Source organism: Ovis aries, chromosome 14 (assembly GCF_016772045.2).
Source record: "Ovis aries strain OAR_USU_Benz2616 breed Rambouillet chromosome 14, ARS-UI_Ramb_v3.0, whole genome shotgun sequence".
In the NCBI taxonomy this organism is placed as follows: domain Eukaryota; kingdom Metazoa; phylum Chordata; class Mammalia; order Artiodactyla; family Bovidae; genus Ovis; species Ovis aries.
In genome coordinates this window covers 55,001,647-55,017,669 of record NC_056067.1, presented here as the reverse complement: position 1 = coordinate 55,017,669, position 16,023 = coordinate 55,001,647, and the positions used below count along the sequence as shown (strand labels likewise).

General features: G+C 58.5%; 3 protein-coding genes and 1 non-coding gene across 5 annotated transcripts; 2 read left to right on the top strand and 2 right to left on the bottom strand.

Annotated features, from left to right (window-relative positions):
• Positions 1-52: 52 nt before the first annotated feature.
• RPL18 (ribosomal protein L18) lies at positions 53-3,796 on the top strand. Its single transcript, XM_004015353.5, has 7 exons — positions 53-88; positions 1,262-1,348; positions 1,710-1,817; positions 2,348-2,446; positions 2,906-3,029; positions 3,180-3,249; positions 3,679-3,796. The coding sequence occupies exons 1-7, from the start codon at positions 86-88 to the stop codon at positions 3,752-3,754; spliced, it is 567 nt and encodes a 188-aa protein (XP_004015402.1). The 5' UTR covers positions 53-85; the 3' UTR covers positions 3,755-3,796.
• A 1,402-nt stretch (positions 3,797-5,198) lies between these two features.
• FAM83E (family with sequence similarity 83 member E) lies at positions 5,199-15,799 on the top strand. Of its 2 annotated transcripts, XM_042232274.2 has the most exons (6): positions 5,199-6,849; positions 8,427-8,594; positions 8,936-9,060; positions 12,934-13,375; positions 14,169-14,224; positions 14,945-15,098. In XM_042232274.2, the coding sequence occupies exons 1-6, from the start codon at positions 6,376-6,378 to the stop codon at positions 14,988-14,990; spliced, it is 1,311 nt and encodes a 436-aa protein (XP_042088208.1). In that variant the 5' UTR covers positions 5,199-6,375; the 3' UTR covers positions 14,991-15,098. The 2 variants fall into 2 exon arrangements, with proteins under 2 accessions (XP_042088208.1, XP_042088207.1); XM_042232273.1 differs by lacking the exon at positions 14,169-14,224 and having other exon boundaries at positions 14,945-15,799.
• SPACA4 (sperm acrosome associated 4) lies at positions 10,333-11,968 on the bottom strand. The gene has a single exon (XM_027977555.3). The coding sequence runs from the start codon at positions 11,362-11,364 to the stop codon at positions 10,984-10,986; it is 381 nt and encodes a 126-aa protein (XP_027833356.1). The 5' UTR covers positions 11,365-11,968; the 3' UTR covers positions 10,333-10,983.
• On the bottom strand, positions 12,338-12,410 carry TRNAG-CCC (transfer RNA glycine (anticodon CCC)). Its single transcript has one exon. It is a non-coding gene; the product is annotated as a tRNA-Gly (tRNA).
• Positions 15,800-16,023: the final 224 nt, after the last annotated feature.

The window sequence follows — 16,023 nt, the reverse complement described above, 5'->3', positions numbered from 1 at the left end:
GGTAGGCGCCACACGCTGAAGGCTTTCCCCGCCCATCCCGGGTCTGCTCTCTCTTTCCGGACCTGGCTAAGGAGGAGGCGCCATCATGGTGAGCTAGCTTTGCGGCGTCCTGGCCTCGACCATCCGCCGCCATCCACTGCGGCCCCGGGCTGGGGACGTTCCAAAGGGAGGCAGGGGTTCACGGGTGTTCGAAGGAGGCGACTCCCGCGGTGGGGAGCTGTTTTGGAAGCCCGAAGGCCAGGGCTGGGCTTCTTCAGTCTCCCACCCTTCCTGTACTTCTCTATTATATAGGTTCCATCGTAGGTGACCAGATTGAGGGGCAAGAAGGTTAAGTAGTATGACCAGGGCTACAGTGCCAGTAAATGGCGGAGCCAGGATTCGGATCCAGGAACTGGTTCCACAGCCACTCTTGCCTGTGCTGCCCCTGTATTCTGTCACTCCCCAGCCTGGAAAGTTGGGTGCTGGTAGGGGGAGTCGTCAAGCGGCTGGTTCCCGTGTTTGGGGCCAGGCGGGCTTCCGTTCGAGATTCAATTCCCTGTCCTCTGCATTCCCTGTGACTGGAAAGCATCTATCCTTTGGAGACCCAGTAATTTTGCTTCAAAGATGTGAGTTGAGTAAGAAGTGCTCACAGAAGGTGCTCACCAAGGGTCTTTGCATACCTAAATGCTGGATGAATAAGAGCTATTAACAAGTAGTTCTTTACGATTCATGACATAGTCATAGGCTTCCTTCAGCATTCTTAGCACTAGAGTGGGAAAGCACCTGGTCAGGTTTTTGGAGTCAAGAAGATAATGCTTGAAAAGTGGTTTTAAGATTGTTCTGTACAGAGTACTTGAGAAAAAGGCTGGTTGCTTTTATGATAACTTAAAGTCAGTCCTTGGTTTGTTTCTGATAACGCTCCACGTATGGGAATAAGCGTTGAGAGGTTAAATGGTACTTATATTTTTGAAAAACATAGCTGCTAAAGAACTAAAAATTTGAGTTAATAGGGGTGCCATTAAGGTCATTGTTCTGAGCTGACAGCTTACTGTGTAAAATTAGCACTCTTTCCCTTTTTAAAAAAATAAAATAAAAATGACTTGAGACCCAGAGAGTTTTAAGTGATTTTCCCAGATTGTTCTCAGTGTGGGTCTGGGGTTGGTTGTCTCCAGAGACTGCGCCTTTAGCTGTTTCTTGCACGTAAGGAATAATTGAAAATGTTTATGTGGTATCTGCCAAATGAGAGTTGGGTTCACGGTCTTCCCTTCCTTCACCCCTTCAGGGAGTTGACATCCGCCACAACAAGGACCGAAAGGTTCGACGCAAGGAGCCCAAGAGCCAGGACATTTACCTGAGGCTGTTGGTCAAGGTGAGGTTTGGGCCAGAGACCCCTCATCAAGGCCACCCCAGAAACAGAACTTCATAGCCTCCGTGTGGTTTCGCTCACAGGCTCCCTGCAGGGGCCTGGAGAGCAGGCACGAGTCTGCTGCTTTCCCAGAGCTGCTGGAGATTCCAGCTTTTTCAGTCTCTGGGCCTGTTCACAGCCGGGGGGGTGGTGTGGGGGATTTTCTGGGTCCCCGGCCGGGCAGGACTCGGCCAGCTCTCTCTAGGGCTCTATGGGATGGGGGAAAGCCCTCAGTCATCTGTTTGCCCCTTTGTTAGAAAGCTGGGAGGAAGGGGCTGGGCTCGGCTGCCCTGGGTTCTCACTCTTCATTTTCCTTCCGCTCCAGCTGTACAGGTTCCTGGCCAGACGAACCAACTCCACCTTCAATCAGGTTGTCCTCAAGAGATTGTTCATGAGCCGCACCAACCGGCCACCGCTCTCCCTTTCCCGGATGGTGAGGGGCTGATGCTGGGGCTTAGCCAACCTGGGGGAGCAACTGGGTCATGTCTGGAGCCCGATTTCGAGAAGAAGGGTGGGCTTGGAGCTCTCTGGTAGCAGCCTGGCTGTTAGCTGGCTTAACTTCATCCAGCGGTGGGTGCAGAACTCTGACCCTCCGATGGAAGCAGTATAGTGGGAGCGTTGGACTGGCTTAGCCTTATTTTCTTTCTTGCCGTGTCTGTGGGGTTGCAGTTTACAGTGTCTTTTATGAAATCTTCCTGAGGCTTGAAGTCTTAGAGCAAGTCCTCTGTATCAAAAGCTTTCTGTAGGAGAGATCTGTTTGCACATTTTTTGGAGGTTTCCCCAGGCTGGACCTGAGAGTAGGCTTGTTGTGGTAGTTAGAGAGGTGTGGCATGGGTGGGTTTAGCCCAAATGAGGCACAACTGTTGGCCCTTGGGACGCCTGGATCAGTGGGGTTGGATGTAAGCGCCAGAAAGGACTTGTTTAATGTGTATATCACGGCCCCCTCCCCTGTGCCCATCCCAGATCCGGAAGATGAAGCTTCCTGGCCGGGAGGGCAAGACAGCTGTGGTCGTGGGGACTGTAACCGACGATGTTCGTGTCCAGGAGGTTCCCAAACTGAAGGTGAGTGTGGCTCAGGAGCACGGTGTGTGTGTCACGCGGAGGCCCTTGTCCTGCTCTGGTGCCGTCAGGCTCGTCTTGCCTCTGGGTGAGGCAGGCATCAGGCCTGAATTGCAAGGGGATGGTGTGGACGGCGGGCGTCCCTGGGCAAGCCCCTTCTGGGGCCCTGCTGATGGTGCTCGCTCTGCCACCTCGTTATCTCTGGACAGTGCTCCACAGTATCTCTGCTTCAGCTTTCTCAACCTGTGTACTGGCTTAGGTTTGTGGTGTCGGGGGTTTCTAGATGTAAACTGGTAAGAATGGCTGCATTCTTAGGGCTTAGGCGTTTGCCTCCAGTAGTTGGTCATCAGGCAGAATAAGCAGCCGGAACTCCTGCTGGATCTGGGCAAGGGACCAGAGGTCCCAGCAGCTCCTGGGTCACCGTCCAGGGGGCTCTGACCATGCCCGTCCTCTGTCCCCTAGGTATGTGCTCTGCGAGTGAGCAGCCGCGCCCGGAGTCGCATCCTCAAGGCCGGGGGCAAGATCCTCACCTTTGACCAGCTGGCCCTGGATTCCCCCAAGGGCTGTGGCACTGTCCTCCTCTCTGGTGAGTGGTGCTTCGAGGCTCGAGGAGTTTGTCATGAGCCGTGGGGCTCCTGGCAGCCTTTCCCTTTCTGGGTCTGGGAGGTCAGGGACAGCCCTCCCCCCACACCCCAGCCTGGATCAGCCTGAGCCACCCCTGCCTCCCCTTCCCTAGGTCCTCGCAAGGGCCGAGAGGTGTACAGGCATTTCGGCAAGGCCCCAGGAACCCCACATAGCCACACCAAGTGAGTATGCCCTGCACGTCGGCCTCACCATGCTTCCAGCTCTTTCTGTCAGCCTAGAATCTCCGCTTTTCCTTCACGGCTCTGCCTAAAGCTCTGTTGTTTGGGTGTTGAGCTTCCTGCCTAGCCAGCATCACTGGTGTGGGTTCTATGGGGCCTGTCCCGCCCCGGGTGGGGCCTGCACCTTGTCCAGTTCTGGGGCACCCTGGTTGACACCCCCAGGGCCTGGTGCAGGCCCTTCAGCCACTCCTGGCCATCTGGCCCCCTGCGCTGCCAGGCTTTCCCGCGGACCCCGCCTCAGTTGATGAGGCCCTCTGCTGGTGTCCCTGTGCTGGCCGCTCTGTTAGAGCAGACATTTCTCAACTCCCAGCTGGCTGGCGGGCCCCAGCAGCCCCGACTCACTCTTAACTTGGGCCCTGTCTCTCCCCGCAGACCATACGTCCGCTCCAAGGGTCGGAAGTTCGAGCGCGCCAGAGGCCGACGAGCCAGCCGTGGCTACAAAAACTAACCCGAGAGTCTACCTTGCTATTAAAATGGTTTTGGATGCTAACAGTCTTCTGTATATTATTGGGGAACGGAATAGGGAGGACGGAGAGGGTCGGAGCCCTCAAGGAGAACCCCATCATTTTGGGCAGTGGGTACCATGCCCCTCTCTTTGCCAACAGAGATCTGTACGATCAAAGTGTGGCTCAGATGGTAAAGATTCCGCTTACAAAGCAGGAGACCTGGGCTTGATTCCTGGGCTAGTAAAATCCCCTGGAGAAGGGAATGGTTACCTGTTCCAGTATTCTTGCTTGGGGAATCCCATGGACAGGAGCCTAGCAAGCCACAGTCCATGGGGTTGCAGAGTCAGATATGACTGAGCGACTTCCATGGTTTTTACAGTAGTCGTGTATGAATGTAGAGTTGGACCATGAAGGCTGAGTGCTGAGAAGAATTGATGCTTTTGAGTTGTGCTGGAGAAGACTCTTGAGAGTCTCTTGGATAGCAAGGATATCAAACCAGTCACTCATCCCTGAATATTCATTGGAAGGGCTGATGCTGAAGCTGAAACTCCAATACTTTGGCCATCTGATGTGAATGGCTGATTGGAAAAAACCCTGATGCTGGGAAAGATTGAGGGCAGGAAGAGAAGGGGGCGACGGAGGATGAGATGGTTGGATGGCATCACTGACTCCATGGACATGAATCTGAACAAACTGGGAGGTGGTGAAGGACGGGGAAGCACGGCATACTGAGGTTCATGGGGTTGCAAGAAGTGGGACATAGTGACTCAGTGACAGCCCCTCTATGTAGACCAGCCTCTGGGATGAGCCCCTTAATGTGCTGTGGGGGGCAGAGTCTGCAGGGGCCTGAGTGTCTGCGGTGCCCACCCTAACCCTGTTGGCGCCCTCGGACCCTGCTGCACCTTTGGGACCTAGCAGCCACTTAAGGCTGAAGCCCCACCTCCTTCCCAGGTGTCTAGTGTTAATGACACCTGCTTCGTTTTTGAACCAGCCACACCTACTCTTAAAGGACCAGTGCTCCCTTCAGGGATCTCCATGTTAGGGATGGCTGGCAGGGCTTGGACCAGGAAATAGAAATGAGTTGGGACACAGGGAGAGGGTGTGTGGGAACAGGTGATGTGAGCTCCCGCCCCCGAAGCCGAAGTCTGGCGGGCCGCTGGGACCTTCCCTTTGGTCCCACACCCTAGACTTCCAGGGGCCTGTGATGGCCCTCCCCCTGTATTTGCACAAGGGGCTGGGTTCCCCGGATCCCAGGAAGAAACCTGATGAATAAGGCAGGCCGGCCGGCCGGAAGAACCACAGGAATAAAGGAGGTCTCCAGGCCCCTGATCTGACCTCCAGAAAGGCAAGAGGAGAGGAAGGGGATGGAGACCTGGGAGAGATGGGGGTCTGGGGAGGACTGGAGGGAGAGGGACTGGCCTGGCTTCATTCCTCTTCTCTTTGCAGGGCTGGTTTGCTGTGGTCTGGTGGAGGGGAGCCGACTGGGTGCTGGAGAGGGGGCTTCTTGTTGAGAGGGATCAGGGAGGTCCACTGAGCAGAGGTTGAGTCAGAATTGTCAAAGGGGCAGCTTGGGAGGGATGCAGAGTGGTCATCCTGGAATAAGTGGACAGTCCGCTGGCCGGAGGCAGTGGGGTTAAGGCAGAAATCCTGGCTGGAGTGGGCCTGAGATCACTCAGAGGGCCGGATCAGTGGTCTTAGGAACCGGGCTAGTTGATCCAGCCATTAGTCTGAATGGGCTGATTCCATTGTAACGAAACTCCGTGGAGAGGGCACCCACCCCCGCCGCAGCCTGAGTGGGTGCAAACACTCAGGGAGCAGGGTCTTCACCCTGCAGAGGAGACAGACTGAGTTCCCCAGCTGGGAAAGGTGATGCCAAGATTTAGGGCTGGTGTGCACCCTCCCATGGCTGAGAGGGGCGGTTCACAGAGAAGGATTCCGGGAGGGTCGGCCAGTGAGGACCGGTGAGTCAGGCGGCTGGTTGTCGGGAGAAACATTCCATCCATTCCGTCGGAGCCTGCTGGTTGCTCCACTGGGCGGTCAGATGTTGAGATTGTCAGCTGGAAGCGATCCATGTCTTCTGTACTGTCAAAGAGACAGCCAGAGAGGGTCAGTTAGGTGTGCTATCTGCCAGGGGCAACTGGGCAGCCCACTCTGCCTTTAGCTAGGGACGTTTGGATGCTCAGAGACAAACATACAGCCTGTTGCCTGGCGGGAGAGTCAGCCTGAGCCAGAGGCAGGGTCAGCTGGAGCCTCGTGTCGCCAGCGGGGCTGGAGGGGGGCTGGCGTGTCAGGAAGCAGAGCTGGGTGGCTGCAGACAGGGTCAGGCGGTCATCCTGACCGACACGCAGGGGGCCACTCGTGGGCTCTGCCAGACCATCGGAGTCTGGCAGGAAGCTCAGGTGGCCGGCGGGCTGTTGGTCTGAGCAACGCCACGCTCTGGGCGGTCCCTCATTTGGGCAGTCCGATCGTCAGGACGACGAGCCGTCGGGACTGAGGGCTGTGCGGGTGGCGTTGCACGGCCACACGGAGTCTGCCTCTCTGGAGACCTCTAGATGCTCGGTGTCCAGAGACGGCCAAGCCCTCCGGACATCCAGCCTCACCATCCTCCCCGCCAAACGGCAAGATGGCAGCCTCCCAGCTGGCAGCACTGGAAGGATCGGAGCCAGGGCCCGGGGGACTACCCCAGACTGAGGCCAGCCCTGGCTTCCTGTACTCCGAGGGCCAGCGACTGGCGCTGGAGACTCTGCTGGGCGAGGGCGTGGAGGCGTTCGAGGCCTGCCTGCGGCGCGAGGGGCTGCGGCCCTTCCTGGGCAGAGAGGAGCTCCGGGGCCTGGTGGCAGCGGCTGAGGACTGGACAGCTGCGAAGCCTGAGCCTGGCGGGGCAGCAGAGGGAGCCGACGCCACCCACGGGGTCTCGGGCAGCCTGACCTACTGGCCGGGACGGTCAGAGGAGGCGGTGCCCGTGCTGCGCCTGGGCTGGCCAGAAGACTCAGCCTGGAAAGGGATCACCCGGGCCCAGCTGTACACCCAGCCGCCTGGCGAGGGCCAGCCATCCCTCAAGGAGCTGGTGCATCAGGAGATTCGGGCCGCCCAGAAGGTGGGAGCCGCAGGGGGTCCCTCCCCAAGACTTGGCCATCCTCACGGGTCAGCCCCCAGATGTGGGCGTGAGGAAATATCACTTGGGAGCCTAGCATTCTGGACCGCGCGTGCCCACACTTCCCAGGATCCAGGCATCCACACAGCCCCGATCTCACCCTTACCCTCTTAGATCTGTGGATTCCCACTCTCTCCCTAAGACCTGGGTGCCTCAGGCATCCATGCCTCTTGGACCTAAGTATGACCGCACACCTCAGTCACTTACTCAACCCCACCCCCACGGCCAGGGTAGATGTCTTTATCCTCCGTTGTGCCTCGCTTAGTCACTCAGTCGTGTCCAACTCTTTGTGACCCTATGGACTGTAGCCCACCAGGCCCCTCTTGTCTGTGGGCATTCTTGTCCAAGCAAGAATACTGGAGTGGGTTGCCACTTATTCCTCTAGGGGATCTTCCCAACCCAGGGATAGAACCCAGGCCTCCCACACTGCAGGTGGATTCTTTACCCTCTGAGCCACCAGGGAAGCCCAAGAACACTGGGGTGGGTAACCCATCCCTTCTCCAGGGGAACTTCCCCATCCAAGAATTGAACCAGGGTCTCCTGCACTGCAGGCAGATTCTTTACCAGCTGAGCTACCAGGGAAGCCCTTATCCTCCTTCAGGGGGGCCCAAATGAGTTTGAGCAAGCTCGGGGAGTTGGTGATGGACAGGGAAGCCTGGCGTGCTGCAGTCCATGGGGTCGCTAAGAGTTGGACACGACTGAGCGACTAAACTGAAAATGTGTGCCCTGCAGCCCCTTGGACGGCCCATTCTATAACAACTTTTTTATGTCTCTACTGCCACGCTAAGTGTTTTTATATGGCTTAACCCACCTAATCCCAAGGAGGGTCCTATGAGGTTGGGCTTCATGTACCCATTGAGGAGACAGGGAAAGTGAGGCATGGCAGGCTGTCCCTTGCCTTTTAAGTAGCCGAGTGGGGCTTTGAACCAAGGCCGTCTGGCCAGTGACTCAGGGTTCAACACCACCACCTTTTTCTGCCTGCCAGCTCCAGGCTCCTCAGCATTTCCCTGTCCCCAGAGCTCACCTTGGAGGCCTGGCAGGTTATCCCACCCAAGGACCAGGTGTGCAGCTGTCCCCAGTGAAGGGCCTCCAGCCCACCGAGCCCTGGAGCCTGGCAGCCATGTAGTGTCAAAGCCCAGGGGTACTGCTGCAGACGTGTGCTTTATGACAGTTTTCCAGCAGTTAGAGGTGGAGGGGCTCCAGAAAGCCTGTTTGCTTCTCATTCACACATCGTTGTTGTTCAGTCGCTCAGTCGTGTCCAACTCCGCGACCCCATGGACTGCGGCACGCCAGGCTCTTTGTCCTCCACTGTCTCCTGGGGTTTGCTCAAACTCCTGTCCCTTGAGTCAGTTCACATATAGGCGCTGAATGAACAGTAGTACGTGTCTCGGGGTCTCCCCCCTCAGCTTCCCTGAATGTCCCACGGAGCCTGGACCAATAAACGCTCTGGAGGACCTCACCCCCGGAATGTGCCCCCCAAGCCCCAGGCTCCACCCACAGCCCCTCTCCCCACCCCTCAGCTGGTGGCCGTGGTCATGGACGTCTTCACTGACCCAGACCTGCTTTTGGACCTGGTGGAGGCTGCCACTTGCCGCTGGGTGCCTGTCTACCTGCTCCTGGACTGTCAGCAGCTGCCCGCCTTTCTGACGCTGGCCCAGCAGCTGGGGGTCAACCCCTGGGCCACTGAGGTAGGGGCCAGGTGGCTGGAGGGTGACACCCCAATTCCCTGGCACTGGGGTGGAAGCAGCAGGGGACAGACCCTTCCAGGGGGTGCTGGGTCATCAAGGTGGATGCTGGCTGAGAGTGTCCCCTGAGATCTGATGCCCAGGGCATGGGGGTGGGGCAGCTGGGGTGAGCCTTCCCGTGGGGTCCGTCAAAGTTAAGACTATCCACAGGAGACCCCTGGGGAAACTGGGACAGACCCTCCCATGGGCCACCCAGGTAGGAGCAGCCTGGAGGGAGGGCACCGGGTGGAGGTCAGGGGGGAGGGGAGGGTCAGCTTGAGCAAGGGCGTGCCCTCCCACCGCAGAACCTAGACATCCGAGTCGTGCGGGGATGCAGTTTCCAGAGCCGCTGGCGTCGGCAGGTGAGCGGCAACGTGCGGGAGAAGTTCGTGCTGCTGGACGGCGAGCGGGTCATCTCAGGATCCTACAGGTGCGGCGCCCCCGACCCCCCACCGCCCGGCCTCCGGTCCCCAGCTCCCCTTTAGCCGGCAGTGGGGCATGCCCTTCCCCAGACTCTCTCTCCTCCTCTGTAAGATGGGTCTGTATCCACCCCTGCCCGGGAGAGGAGGGGTCTTGTAGCAGAACAGGCTGGCACTGAACCTCCCGCCGGGCGGCGTTGTGGCCTGGGGACTGGGCTCCTGGTGTGTGGGAGCTCCCATGCCAGGGGAACCCGGACTGGAGTCCAAGCTCTGCTTTGGGTGGCTGTCTCCACCTCTTTGAGCATCTGTGCAAAAATCAGAGGGCTTCCCAGGTGGCACAGGGGTAAAGAACCGGCCAGCCCATGCAGGAGTCATAAGAGACGTGGGTTCCATCCCTGGGTTGGGGTGGTCCCCTGGAGGAGGGCATGGCAACCCATGGCAGTGTTTTCATCTGGGGAATCCCATGGACAGAGGAACCTGGCAGGCTACACTCCATAGTGTCATACAGAGTCGGACACGACTGAAGCGACTTAGCACGCACGCAAGGATGCAAAAATCAGAGCTGGTGTACAAACGGCCCGGTCCTCAGACCATCTCCTGTCCCTCCTGTTCTCTCCCTGGGGGCCAACTGACCCTGGAACCTGGCTCCATGACTTCTTAGCTCTGGGACATTGGGCTGGCTGGTACCTCCCCTTACTCTGAACCTCAGTTTTCCCATCTGCAAAGTGTGAAAATAGCAGCATTTACTTCCTGGGAACGGCATGGCGCAGGGCACGTGGACTCCGAGCCCGATGGCCTGGGGTCAAATTCTAGCTCCAAGTTACTGGCTGTGTGACTTTGTGCAACTGACTTCCCCTCTGTGCCCAAGTTTCTCCCTCTAGACAATGGGATGGTCTGGTTGGCGCATCTAGAGCAAAGTTTCTCAAAACAGGTACTGCTCATGTTTGGGGCTGGATGATTCCGTATTGCGGGGGAGCTTTCTTGGGCTGGATGGCCCCCTACCCAGGAGATATGGGCAGCATCTGGCTTCCCCAGTTATGACAACCCAAACCATCTCCAGACATTGCCAGGTGCCCCCCTTCGGGGGCAGAAGTGCACAGTTGATTACCTTTGCCCTAGCCTGGTGACTTTCAACTTTGAGCAGGCCCAGAGTTACCTGGGTGACTTGTTAAATAAACCCCAGATTTCTGGGCCTCACCCCTATTCAGCCAGCCTTGGTTGGGGCCCAAGAATTGACATTTCTAGCAAGTTCCTGGTTAATGCTGATGTTGCTGGTCCAGGGACCACACTTTGAGAACCGCTAGCATTAAGACTGGCACGTGGGTTTTTTTTTTCTTTGGCTGCGCCTTGCAGCTTGCTGGATCTCAGCTCCCCAACCAGGGGATTGAACCCGGGGACCTCAGCAGTGAAAGCGCGGAGTCCTAACCACAGGACCGCCAGGGAATTCCCGAGACTGGGAGGTTTTGGAAGAGAATCTTTGTTCTCAGCTTCACTTGGGGATTCCGTAAGATAATCATGCCTGGCACGGAGCATAAGATGTGCTGCACCAACGTCAGCTGTCATTTATTATTATTTGATTTTTTGTGTGTGTGGTTGTTTTTTTTTTTAACCATATTTCATCGACTCTAAGGTGCCACCAAAGGAAAGAAACATCCTGATCCAAATCTGAAAAGATAACGCATCTTAGAACCAATGAAACACAGTAGTCCAGTCCAACCCGTCGGACATGGCTCCCCCATCACTAAATTGGAGGGCCTGGGGCTGCTTCCAGAGCATCGGGCTCCTCCGGTGGGCAGCCCTAGAATGGATGAGGCCAGGGCCACGAGAGGTTGTCCAGGGCCTCTGGCCATTTAATGGGGGAAGGGGATGGAGGTGGGGGGCAGGGGGAGCAATGCAGCCGGGAGACCAGCCCCAGGCCCTGCCCTCCAGGTCGGTCACGGCACGTGTCGCAGCAGCAGCAGCACACCCAGCGCCAGGCTGGCAGCGGCCCCCGCCAACCGGCCGCGCGCGGGGCCGGGGGCCCCGTTACACATGCGGCCGCTGCAGCAGCTGGTGGTGAGGCTGTAGGTGACGCCCATGTAGTTGATGGGCTCCTCGTGGCCGCACGAGGTGGCGTGCACGCAGCCTTTATTGATGATGGGGCCGATGCCAGGGGCCACCCCGTGGCCCGTGAAGCAGTCCTCGTCGTCGCCGCAGCGCATGCTGGTGCCCGGACAGCTCGTGGAGTCGGTCAGCTCACAGAAGACACAGTCCTTGACGCCCGTCGTGCTGGGGGCCAGAACCATCACCAGGAGCAGCAGCCAGCCGAGGACCATGGTGGCCTGGCGGCGGTGACGGTGCCCCAGCCAGGCCGTGGGCTTCCCGGGCCTCCCGGAACTGCTGAACGACACGCCTCTCGCCCTCGGGGCTTCTGATCTCCCAGGCCCAGCACCCGGCGTGGCCTCAGTTCCCGACGCTCCGCGTCCTTCTCCCAAGCTCCGTTGTGACCACTGCTCTCGAATCCTCGGGTCTCAGAAACCCCCCCGGGGACGGAGATGAGCCAGCGGCCGCTGCCCGACAGGAGTCTCTGTGGAGCGGAATGGGGATGACCTCACAGATGCGCCCCCTCCCCAGGGTTCCCACTGGCCGCTCCGGGGCTGAGGTCATAGGTGGGGAAGGGGTGTCACAATCCGAGCGGGCAGGCTGGCCCGCCGACCTGCCGGGGAGTGAGGATGCTGACACCCCACGAGGTAAGGATGCTAGGGCCGGCGTTTGTCACCCCGGCCTCGAAGTGGCCATCTCTGCCGGGTGCTGCGATGGTACCCGCCGAGGCGCAAGATGACGTGGATCAGGGCGAGCCTGGTTTTGCAATGGGCAAACCGAAGCTTAGGGAGGGAGCGTGACACATCCAAGTTCCCCTGAGCCAGGAGGAGAGCCCAGGTTCATTTAATTCCAAAGAGAGCGTTTACTGAGCACCTGCTGTGTACCAGCATGTGGGCTTGATTCTCTAAATCACAACCAGTGTGATCACAGGGATAGTAAGGGCACAGCTCACCATTGGCTTTAATTTTTTTTAACTCTTCTAAAGTATTTATTTACTTATTTTAATTGAAGTATAGTTTGGAGGGATTTTTTTTTTTTTTTTGGCCATGCCATGCAGCGTGTGGGATCTAGTTCCCTGACCACTTATTGAACCCACGTCCTGTGCATTGCAAGTGTGGAGCTTCTTTTTCTTTTTAATTTCATTATTAGGCTGAGCTGGGTCTTAGTTGCATGCAGGGTCTTTTAGTTATGGCATGTGGGATCTAGTTCCCCAACCAGGGATCGAACCCAGGTCCCCTGCGTTGGGAGTGCAGAGTCTTAGCCACTAGACCACTGGGGAAGTCTCGACTCCCAGACTTTTAATGCTGAGTACCTACTGGGCAGGGGGCCTGACCCATATTTTCTGACTCTAATCTTCCTGTGTTTTAGTTCCGTGTGACAAATGAGCAAACAGAGGCAGGGAGCAGGCACACCCAGAGCCTGGTACACAGCAAGCAGTTAATAAGTGGCAGTCAGAATAGGAAGCAACTGAGTCTTCAAAGAGTCCCAGAGGGTGTCAGAATCCCATCTCTTTCAAGAGGTGGAAACTGTGGGAACAGGGCAGAGCCCAGGTTTCAACTCGTCTGATTCCAGGTGATCATTTAAGTATGTTAGCTTATGCCTTCCCATCAGCCCTCTAGGGTAGATACCTGGTTGCCCCCATTCTACAGAGGGGCATATTGAGGTCAGAGGGATTGCAGGACTTGTTGAGGTCACACAGCCTTTCCATGAGACCAGGCTAGGGGCGGGCGATGCGGGCCAGGCCAGACTTCTGAGCCTGCTTGAAGATCCTGACCCTCCCCTCCACCCTCTGTGCCCCCCAGCTTCACATGGAGTGACTCTCGCCTGCACCGTGGCCTGGTGACCCTGCTGACTGGTGAAATCGCTGATGCCTTCAGCCGAGAGTTCCGGACGCTGTATGCAGCCTCCTGGCCGCTCCCGCCTGCGCCCACCCCGGGTCCCTTTGTTAGAGCCCTGGGGGGGCTGCAGCTGGCCCACAGCCCGAACCGCGTGGCCCACCGCTGCTCCGTGGCCCCCCTGTCGCCGCCAGCACCGCCCGATGGCTCACTGACCCAGCACCTGGCCGCCTGCCAAATCTTCAAGGGGGACAGGCAGGAGACCCCGGCCGCGCCAGGCCCGGCTCTGAGTGACATCCTGAGGAGCGTACAGCACGCCCGGGTCCCCAGCGGCCCCCCAGCCCGGCCCAGCCGCTCCCTCTGGGACCTGAGTCGCCTGTCGGGCTCTAGTGATGGAGACAACGATGAGGTGAGACCGGGGTGGCGGGCCTGGAAGAGGATGGAGGCCTGTGAGGGCCTCTGCCAGGTGCCTGGTCCTGGGGCAGGGGAAGCAAAACTGCTTCCCTGCATTCCTGATGGCAGGGTCTGCTTCCGGTATCCCTACTGTGGGTTGGGCAGGGGAGCACTGGCGACACAGGGCAGAGACCCTGAGAGCCTCCTTATCTGACCCTCAGCGTTCTCACTGGGGACATGGGCTGAGCTACTGTCCCCATCCTCAGTTTGCTTGGGAGGAGGAGTCAGTGCTGTCAAATGAAATAGATTAATCACCGTTGTTACAATAAAGTCCCCGGATGGAATTTATTTTGATTTCCTGACCTCCTCCTCCCATGGCAGTGAGGCGATACTCCTGTTAATGCTCAGGGATATGGATGGAAAAGCTGAGGAACAGAGGGGTTGAGTTTCGCTTGCCCAAGGTCAAAGCAACGATCTTTTTTCGGGCACCTTGCCACGCTCCAGGCCCCATGCCAAGTGCTTCCTCAGAGTTGATTAAATGTAACCTCTGCCACAAACAGTCTGAATCTGCCTGCAATGCAGGAGACCCGCGTTTCCATCCCTGGGTTGGGAAGATCCCCTGGAGAAGGACATGGCAACCCACTCCAGTATTCTTGCCTGGAGAATTCCATGGACAGAGGAGCCTGGCGGGCTACAGTCCGTGGAGTCTCAAAGAGTTGGACACCAGTGAGCGACTAACACTTTCACCTTGAACTGCCACAGCCATTGAGGTGGATGTGATTACAGCTCTCCATTCACCCCTTTCACAGGTGGGGAAACCAAGGCACCAGGGAGGAACTGGATCTCAGCCCTGGTTGTTTCCCAGGTGGAACATTTAAATGCTCTGCTCACTGGCTTCCTGGGTTCGAGTGTGCTGCGCATGTTGGGGAGGGGGCTTGGGGAGGTCGTGGGGGCCTCCCCTCCCTTTTCCCAGCTGCTTGGACACTTGGCAGAGCCTGCCCCCGTTCTCTGTGTCCCTGGATGCAGGCAGACCTGCGGTCAGTTCCGCTGAGCTGTGCCCCCTCTGAGCCTCAGTTTCCCCATCTGCTTAAGTGGGAGCTTGAGGCCACTCCAGAGAGAAATGAATGTCCCCGAAATCACCTCCCTCGGTCCCGATCGAGAGGAGAAGAGGGATGGGCAAGGGCAAGGTCCTCGCCTCTTCCGGGTCCTGAGCCGCCCTCACCTGGCATCACCTCCCTTGGCAAACATTCGCCGCCCCCACGCAGCTGCCTGCTGCTTCCTGTTCCCCTCCCTACTGCAAAGCTGCACATGGGGACTCAACTCCGCACCTCCTCTGTAGGTCTGGGGGTCCCCAGCCTCCCCATTCACTTCCTTCCTGGTTCTGGAGACATGAAGGCCTTCTCACCTCCCCCCACCCCTCCACACTTATCTCCCTGCAGCCCACCTCCTCTTTCCTCCCCTCCCTCCTCCCTAAGCACCCTCTCCATCCTCCCCCACGCCCCCCCCTCCCGGCCCTGCTCTCTTTCTCCCCAGGCTCTGGGACCCCCAAGAACCGCCTCTCACCTCCCTGACTTTCCCTCCACAGCTCAAGAAGTCCTGGGGCTCCAAGGACACACCAGCCAAGGCCCTGATGAGGCAACGGGGTGCTGGAGGGGCCCCTGGCGGGGAGGTGGATGCCCGCCCGCTGGCCTGGTCCCAGCCCTGGGGCGGTCCCCTGCCCCTCACCCCTGGCCGCCGCCTCCGCTATCTGTCCCCGACCCGGAGGAGGTTTGCTGAAGATGCTGCCTCCAAACTGTTGGAACCCAGAGGCATCCGGCAGCCAGACAGGGCCACCCAGCCAGGAGTCAGGGGGCGGCCCTGACCAGAGCCAAAGCCAAATGGCTCTAGCCCTGACCCAGGCTGGTCAGACAGCGGTCACTCAGAGCCCCCCGCCTCCTTGTTTTACCTGGGACAAAGCTTGTGGCCTTGGTGTCTGGGAGATGCCAAGGATTTTCCCCCCCCATTTGTTCTAGAATGCAGGCAAGCCCAGTGCCCACTCTGGACCTCAGTGTCGCAGCCTAGAAAATGGGCAGGAGGTCTCCATTAGGCGAGGTCCTAACAGCACAGCTGTTCCCGCCGGGTCAGAACTTCTCTGAGGAGACGCCTGGCCGAGTGGTCCCCGAGCTGGAATTGTGCGGGGGTGAAGATGGGGTTCTCGGGTCTGAGAGGAGGCTTCCTGAACCCGCCTGCGCTCAGGAGCTGTGGGGTAAACGGAGCCTGGCCGCGGAGAGGAGAGAAGGTCCGGAGGGGGCAGCCGAGCCGAACCCCGAGGCCCTGGGGAACAGGTCCGGACTAGAGAGGGGAAGCCAGCAGGGCCCGAGTCTGTTTCGCGGGGGTAAGTGGCTGATTGTTAGGGCTGCCCTTTACCTCTGCTCAGAATAAAGCTGCTTTATGCCAGAAACGTGCGTTTCCGCAGCCTCACGAGAGACCCCGGAGTCCAGACCTGGCTCCTTCGTCCCTCAGACCCGGGAGTCCTGGCCCCCACCAGCCTCCCCACCCAGGATCCCGAGTCGGGGTCGCAGCACCCCGGCCGGGGGGGTTGGGGGGAGTCGGGTGCCCCGCGCTGGCCTCCCTGCCTGCATCTTCGCCTCTGGGAGAGGCTTCTGGGTCACCGGGCCCACAGGC

What these genes read in the sequence shown, in the direction of transcription:
- SPACA4 (XM_027977555.3), bottom strand. Translation starts at nt 11,364, where the DNA reads ATGGTCCTCGGCTGGCTGCTGCTCCTGGTGATGGTTCTGGCCCCCAGC.
- FAM83E (XM_042232273.1), top strand. Translation starts at nt 6,376, where the DNA reads ATGGCAGCCTCCCAGCTGGCAGCACTGGAAGGATCGGAGCCAGGGCCC. An exon ending in AGATTCGGGCCGCCCAGAAG is followed by an intron (nt 6,850 to 8,426) that starts GTGGGAGCCGCA and finishes CCCACCCCTCAG; the next exon opens with CTGGTGGCCGTGGTCATGGA. An exon ending in TCAACCCCTGGGCCACTGAG is followed by an intron (nt 8,595 to 8,935) that starts GTAGGGGCCAGG and finishes CTCCCACCGCAG; the next exon opens with AACCTAGACATCCGAGTCGT.
- RPL18 (XM_004015353.5), top strand. An exon ending in CGCTCTCCCTTTCCCGGATG is followed by an intron (nt 1,818 to 2,347) that starts GTGAGGGGCTGA and finishes TGCCCATCCCAG; the next exon opens with ATCCGGAAGATGAAGCTTCC. An exon ending in ACCCCACATAGCCACACCAA is followed by an intron (nt 3,250 to 3,678) that starts GTGAGTATGCCC and finishes CTCTCCCCGCAG; the next exon opens with ACCATACGTCCGCTCCAAGG.